Source organism: Habropoda laboriosa, unplaced genomic scaffold, assembly GCF_001263275.1.
Source record: "Habropoda laboriosa isolate 0110345459 unplaced genomic scaffold, ASM126327v1 scaffold102, whole genome shotgun sequence".
In the NCBI taxonomy this organism is placed as follows: domain Eukaryota; kingdom Metazoa; phylum Arthropoda; class Insecta; order Hymenoptera; family Apidae; genus Habropoda; species Habropoda laboriosa.
The window spans coordinates 1057313-1064125 of record NW_017100262.1 but is presented as its reverse complement, the minus strand read 5'-3'; the positions used below and the strand labels follow the sequence as shown (position 1 = coordinate 1064125).

Below are 6813 nucleotides of genomic sequence, written 5' to 3'. Positions count from 1 at the left end.
GGTGGTACGCCCGCCAACCCACCACCTCCCCCTCTTTCTACCTCTCTCACCCAAGTCCCTCATACCACCCCCACTTTGCCTCCCGCCACCCTGAACTAAATGAATGACTGACGCAGGGTCGGTTGGGTATGTGTTACGTGTACTCGGACACAGACTTGTAAAAACACTGATAGACGTACACGATAACGGGTACATAGGCATGTACGAATACGGGCAGAGAGAAACAGGAACACACACATGTACATATACATACGTAGAGGTGCGCGCGAACGCAAGCGAACGTATATGTGCCTGGACGAAAATGGTGGGCCCCACTAGCCATCTTCGTTTTAAGCATTTACTCCCCCGCTTCTCTTTTCCTCCCTTCTCTTCTTTTCTACTATACATACGTATGAGCACGCGCGCGCGAGCACGTGTGTACGTGTACGCGAATGTACACTCTCATGTCTCTCTCTACCCGTAGCTCTATGTCCGTCTGCCGGTATTTGCTTCAAATCGGGTTCTCTCCCCTTCCTCTTCCTCTCTCTCTTTCTCCCTCTCCATCTCTTTCTCCCTCTCCATCTCTTTCTCTCTCTTTTACCATTTCTATACCTTGCTCTCCTGTATCTCAAATTTCAGGAAAAAAAATTTGCGAACTTTGTCCTGTCTAGAGTCGATATTTTTTGCTGAGTTGAACGTATAGAATGATTTGGGAGAATAGACGTTGCGGGTGTTGTACGTTTTAAGGGGTCATTTTTTGTAATCTTCTTTTATATTATTTTTGCTGATCTTTTGAAAATTATAATCTTTCGATTTCTGTCATATTATGTGATTAGTAGATTCTATTGCTACCGTTTAAATTTTGTATCATTGATAAGGAGATAGAGCCACAGTTTTCGCGATTTCAATTTTGACTATTTTTTAATGTACAATATTTGTAACATTACATGAGAATGGCTTTCACGGTAATAGAAATAGTATATCACAATTATATTTTATAGCAATATTATAATCTTTGAAGACTATTATAATATAAATTTTGAATTGAAGGTCTTTAGTGGTAATTTACTCATGGAATTATAATACAACTGTAAATAGAAACGCGATTGGAATTGGTTGACAGAATCAAAATTATTTTTCATATCTTAGATATAAATATATTAATTATTTGTCTATTGATAGTAAGAAGTTATGTATCGAATGAAATCATTGATTGAAAACATTAAAGGATGCTATGCATTCTTAGTTCTTAAATTTTTTTAAAATTATAAAATCTAAAGGCATGTGTTAAAATTCTATTAAAGAAAAACATACATTTAAAATGAGACATAGTAGAGTGGGTTCTATGATACACATTGCAGTGGCAAGCGCGGAGCAGCAGAGGTCAGAATCCCCTGCAAACACACAGAGTCAGAAACTCGAGAATCCAGATACTACTAAGGAAATGACTAATAAAGATGGGATTGGGCCCAAAGTGATGAACAAAGGGGGCGGGAAGGGGGGCTGGCTGAAGGCCCCACTATCAGAGGCCCAAGAGCCTCATGGTGAGTGAGCAGTCAATTAAAAGGTGCTCCTTACAGATGAATTTTATTTAATCTTATTACATGTAAGATGTGAAAACAAAAAAGAATTAAAATTCAAGGAATTTATTGTCAATAAAAAATATTAAATGTTACTCAATTCATCAGTAAGTACTGTACAATATGCACCTTTTGATTGTCTTGTTAGTCTCATATAGAAGCCAGTGATGATGTAAGGCTAATGATCTAGCGGCGGGATTTATAAAATTCTTTGTAATCTTGGTGAATGCTATAAGTTTAGGCTGAATTCACTGTAAGGCCAAAGAGATAATAAATTGGGTTTAATCATGGCCTTTTTTTTTTAAGGTATACAGAAAGAGGTTTGATTATTAAATGTGAAAACAAATCCACACATTCTGTGACTATACAATATACAAAATATCATTTTAGTGAGCTATCTAGTTTCTGATATATAAACTTAAAATTTATCCTCATTAAAAGAATTTCAATCAGTGTATCCTAATATGTAATCTTAACATCTAAAAGGTCCCGCCGCATAAAATGATAGTTCTTTAGTAATCTGAGGCTTCTTCAAACAATTTACATTCCTTTGAGAGTTAATTTCATTTTTGTTATGATAGATAATATATATCATTTAAGGTTGCTTTCGTTTCCTTTTTTTGTTGCCCGCTCTTGCTGATATTTTTAGTTCATTGTTGTGAGTTTTAATTGATTCTGCCACATTCCTGCGTTTCATTTACATTTCATTTGTATATGTTGAAAAAAGAAAGTAATAGTAATAATAAGTGACCAAAAATGCATGAATAAGTTTAGGTAATATTTTTATATAATATAAGAATAAAAGCAATACTTCATTAATGTAAAAGGTTCATATTAAAATATCTAATTGAAATTATAAGTAATTCTGGTTCAAGTGTTGAATTTCTTATTAGCATTATGTTCTACAGAAAAAATAATAAAATTACTCAAAGTCTTTGACTATTAAATATATGTAGCCTTCTTTACTTTCTTCATCTTTAAGTGAAATATTTTGTTATTCAAGCTTTTTTAAAATGTTTATTTAAAAAATTGGGATGAATATATGTATAATTAAAAATTTTAATTGTTTACATATAGGGATGGAAGAAAATGTAGTTGGTGCTGGGGGAGTTACAGAATTGAGTTCTAAGCAACGTCACCAAATGAAGCACAGAGAATTATTTCTATCGCGTCAAGTGGAAACAATGCCTGCAACACATATAAGAGGCAAATGCTGTGTAACTTTGTTAAATGAAACAGAATCTTTACTAAGCTATTTAAACAAGGAAGACTCTTTCTTCTATTGCCTAGTATTTGATCCTGCTCAACGTACTTTGCTTGCTGACAAAGGTATTTATTGATATTATTAAAAGAAAATATTAAATACTGTAATTAATCTTTACAATATTTCTCTATATACTTAAACTTTAACAAATGTAAAATATTACAGGTGAAATTAGAGTAGGTAGTAGATATCAAGCTGATGGAATAGCACCAACTCCACTGACACCTGCCGAAAGAGAATCAGATCCTCGTAGGTTGCAAGATTTAGAAACCCTGGTTTGGACGCCACGGCATTCACTAACAGACCGTCAAATTGATCAATTCCTTGTTGTCAGTAGATCTGTAGGCACATTTGCAAGAGCTTTAGACTGTTCATCTTCAGTTAAACAGCCATCTTTGCATATGTCTGCGGCAGCTGCATCTAGAGACATTACTCTTGTAAATATCATTATCATTAATTATTGCTCTATGATTTACATATTCTTTTAAAAAAGACTTTCTCATACCTACTTGTACATTCATAGTTCCATGCAATGGATACTTTACATCGACATAATTATGACGTTGCAAAAGCAATGTCATCTTTAGTACCCAGCACTGGTCCAGTATTATGCAGAGATGAAATGGAAGAATGGAGTGCATCTGAAGCAAATCTTTTTGAAGAAGCTCTTGATAAATATGGAAAAGATTTTTCAGATATACGTCAAGATTTTGTAAGTATATATTACAAAATAAATCAAATCTCGTACTTTTCTTATTCTGTGAAATTTTATTTTAACGAACATCCGTATATTTTAGTTACCATGGAAAACATTAAAGAATGTTATTGAGTATTATTACATGTGGAAAACAACGGATAGATACGTTCAACAGAAAAGGGTAAAAGCTGTAGAAGCTGAAAGTAAATTGAAGCAAGTTTATATACCAAACTATAATAAAACAGCTCCACCAACAACCGCCCCATCTGCAGCAACAATTGTACCTCTTGGTAATAATAATAGCAACAGTAATGGCAAACCAACTAATGTTCTCAATGGTAATAGCAATGGTAATATGACAACTGATAATAGTGGAATATTAATGGTTGGGGTTAGTGGGAAACCATGCGAAAGTTGCCAAGTTATGCAAAGTCCACAATGGTATGCTTGGGGTCCATCACATATGCAATGTCGCCTTTGTCAGTCCTGTTGGACATATTGGAAGAAATATGGTGGTCTGAAGGTATATATCAATCAGTATATTTAAGTAATAAAGTTTATACATTATTTGGAAAATACTTTATATTTTTTTTTTTTTTTTTTTCGGAAATTCTTTACATTTAGGTTCCGTCACGTATGGACGATGTTGATCTAGAAAGAAAAAGAGGCGGCACTGGCTCAGATGAGGAAAGTAAAGGAATTGGTGGTGCGCATAGACCTCATCGATGTAGCATTCCTTCTTGTGGTAAAGAATTCAAGCTCAAAGCACATTTAAGTCGCCACTATGCAAGTGCTCATGGTGTTGACCTACGTGGAAGCGGAGCAAGTGGAGGTGGCGGAGGTGGATCTCCTAGGCCTGTGATGAAAACTCGATCTGCGTTTTATTTACGTACTTCAGCATTAGCGCGAGCTGCACGACGATTATGTGCAGCTCAATTACGTACACGTCATGCGGCGCGAGCACCCCATCAACCTGTAAATGCAGCACCATTGCGACATCTTTGCGCTTCTCCTCAATTAACGTCAAAAAGCTCTGTGGAGTTACGTATTTTAGCACGTGCTGTACGGCCACGACCTCGTCCTCGTGTAACCGATATAGCAACCCGTTTGGGTGATCATCCTGCTCCACGACAACCTGGAGATTGGGATTGGTTAGCTCTTACAGCAGCGGCACAACGAAAACAACCTGATCGGGTTTCTTTTCCTAGACCACCCAAAGCACCAGGTACATAAATTTCCATTGAATAAAATTTTATCTATATTACTGAATGCAAAGCATTTAATATTATTTTTTAACAATTGCATTACAGATGGAAGCCTTCTATATGAAAGAGTACCAAATAAGTCTGAAGTAGATAGGCTGACAGTAACTCCACCTCAGCCACAACCTAGTATGCAGGCTCAACAAACGATATTGAAACGCACAAGACCTCCATTCGATGAGATCAACGGATCAGATGGTAAGCTTTAGAATTATGCATTTATTAATGTATATCGTAAAACCTTAAATCCTAGTATTGAATGTGGACTTTGTTTACTGGCTTCTACTCTGATGTGGATTGGGATGAAGGTAAAATAATTCAGTGCCTAAGAGTCTAAGTACACGACAAAAATATAAAAAAATAATCGAAATTATTAAATTGAACAGTTTAACATTTGTTCCAAAGGAATACGCAACATCGGTTTAATAATTTTATATTATTTTGAAATTATTATGCACTTCAGTTTGAATGTTATATAAATGTGAACATTTTCAATAGGTATTGCCCTAAGTGCAGGGCTCCCTGGTGGACCACCTGCTAAAAGGGCTCATCATTCTCAGCAGCTACATCCAAAACATACTTTGGAGCACACTGCGCCCACTGTTCTTCCCTTAGCACCACCTCTAAATGGAAGAGCTGCTCATCCTCATACCTTGCCACATGGTCCACCATTATCTAGAAGTAATGCGCGCAAACAAGTAATTTCATGGATGGACGCACCTGATGACGTTTACTTTCGTGCTTCAGATCAAACCAAGTTAGTACATACTCTAATTTTATTATGTATAATATAATATCTTCTTGCACATTTGTTAGTGAAGAAAGAAAAAATTGAGTAAATAAAAACACAAATAATAAGTGAATATTATTAACTTGCAGAAGACTTAGAAAAACCCTTTCATCTGTAGAACTTCGAAGAGCTGCACGCAAACCATGGCGTAGATTACCAGCTCCTTTGCATCCTCCTCACCCACAGAGAGCAGTACGTGGTGATGACATGGTTGTCATCCTGGACTGAATCAGTAATACAATCAATCAGGTGAACTGATAAACTGATCAGTTTGCCGTAAACGGAATCATGCTGTTATTGTAATTTTAATGCCAGAGTCAGCACAGTGAAGATATCCCAGCTTTGTGTATTGTCATTGGCAACTCTGATGTTGAGCAAGGACTAATAGCTGTTTGGAATTTTTTCGATAATTTTCGAAACAGCAATTCGCCGAAATTGAAGGCCTCGCTTAACTGAATTTGCATGTTGCACTGACATTGCTGAAACGTACTCTTCACATCTATGGACGAAAGGCAACTACTCTGGAACGAACATTCATCGAATCTTAAGGGAAAAAAGAAAATAAGAAATCGAGTCATTCACCGTGAAACATGATTTTCTATTCGTATTAATTAGTTATTGTTGTTATTAATAATAATTATTAATAATTGAATGTACATATACATCATACCACACATTCATACATACATAACCACACAACACAAGTGTCCAACGAGTGCTGGACACAAGTTCTACATTGGTTAAATTGGCCCATACCACGCGCATTAGCTCACGAAGAATGTTACGGCCGTGCGCGTAACAGAGACAAGTATGAGAGAAAGGGAGAGAAAGAGAGAGAGAAAGCGAGAGAGAAAGGATAAAAACGTACGAGAGAAAGAAAGAAAGAATGCTCATTGTGAATATTTTTATTAAATTTTCAAGTTTGATGACTTCCGTCGCAACAATTAATAAATAAACATAAGCATAAGTGGAAGAATATACTAGTCCTTTTTCCGCTCAATCCAGTTTCCTTTTTATAATTAATTACGTAGAAAACACATTATAAAAAAATGTTTATGTATATTAACTCTATTCTTTTACACAAAGCTTTTTGTGGTATTTATATTCAATATTCTTATTCCACTGATCAATAAACTACTTAATTTTCGATATTCGTTGTAAAAATATACATTTTTTGCTTCTATGATTTTTCAATTTTTATAAATCTTGGTATTTAATTTAATACTGAAATTTTACCAATA

At 35.3% G+C, this 6813-nt stretch overlaps 1 protein-coding gene across 2 annotated transcripts in view; it reads left to right on the top strand.

Annotated features, from left to right (window-relative positions):
• The window catches only part of LOC108572879 (metastasis-associated protein MTA3), a 9376-nt gene extending 2937 nt beyond the window's left edge, over nt 1-6439 (top strand). Inside the window, exons 4-12 of one of the 2 annotated variants that reach the window (XM_017935208.1) lie at nt 1341-1523; nt 2637-2888; nt 2989-3260; nt 3347-3535; nt 3621-4043; nt 4145-4745; nt 4831-4980; nt 5281-5539; nt 5662-6439. In XM_017935208.1, coding sequence (XP_017790697.1) covers nt 1341-1523; nt 2637-2888; nt 2989-3260; nt 3347-3535; nt 3621-4043; nt 4145-4745; nt 4831-4980; nt 5281-5539; nt 5662-5800 — 2468 coding nt within the window. In that variant the 3' untranslated portion in view covers nt 5801-6439. The remainder of the gene's footprint in view (nt 1-1340; nt 1524-2636; nt 2889-2988; nt 3261-3346; nt 3536-3620; nt 4044-4144; nt 4746-4830; nt 4981-5280; nt 5540-5661) is intronic. The other variant, XM_017935209.1, reaches the window with a different exon arrangement.
• The last annotated feature ends 374 nt before the right edge of the window (nt 6440-6813 follow it).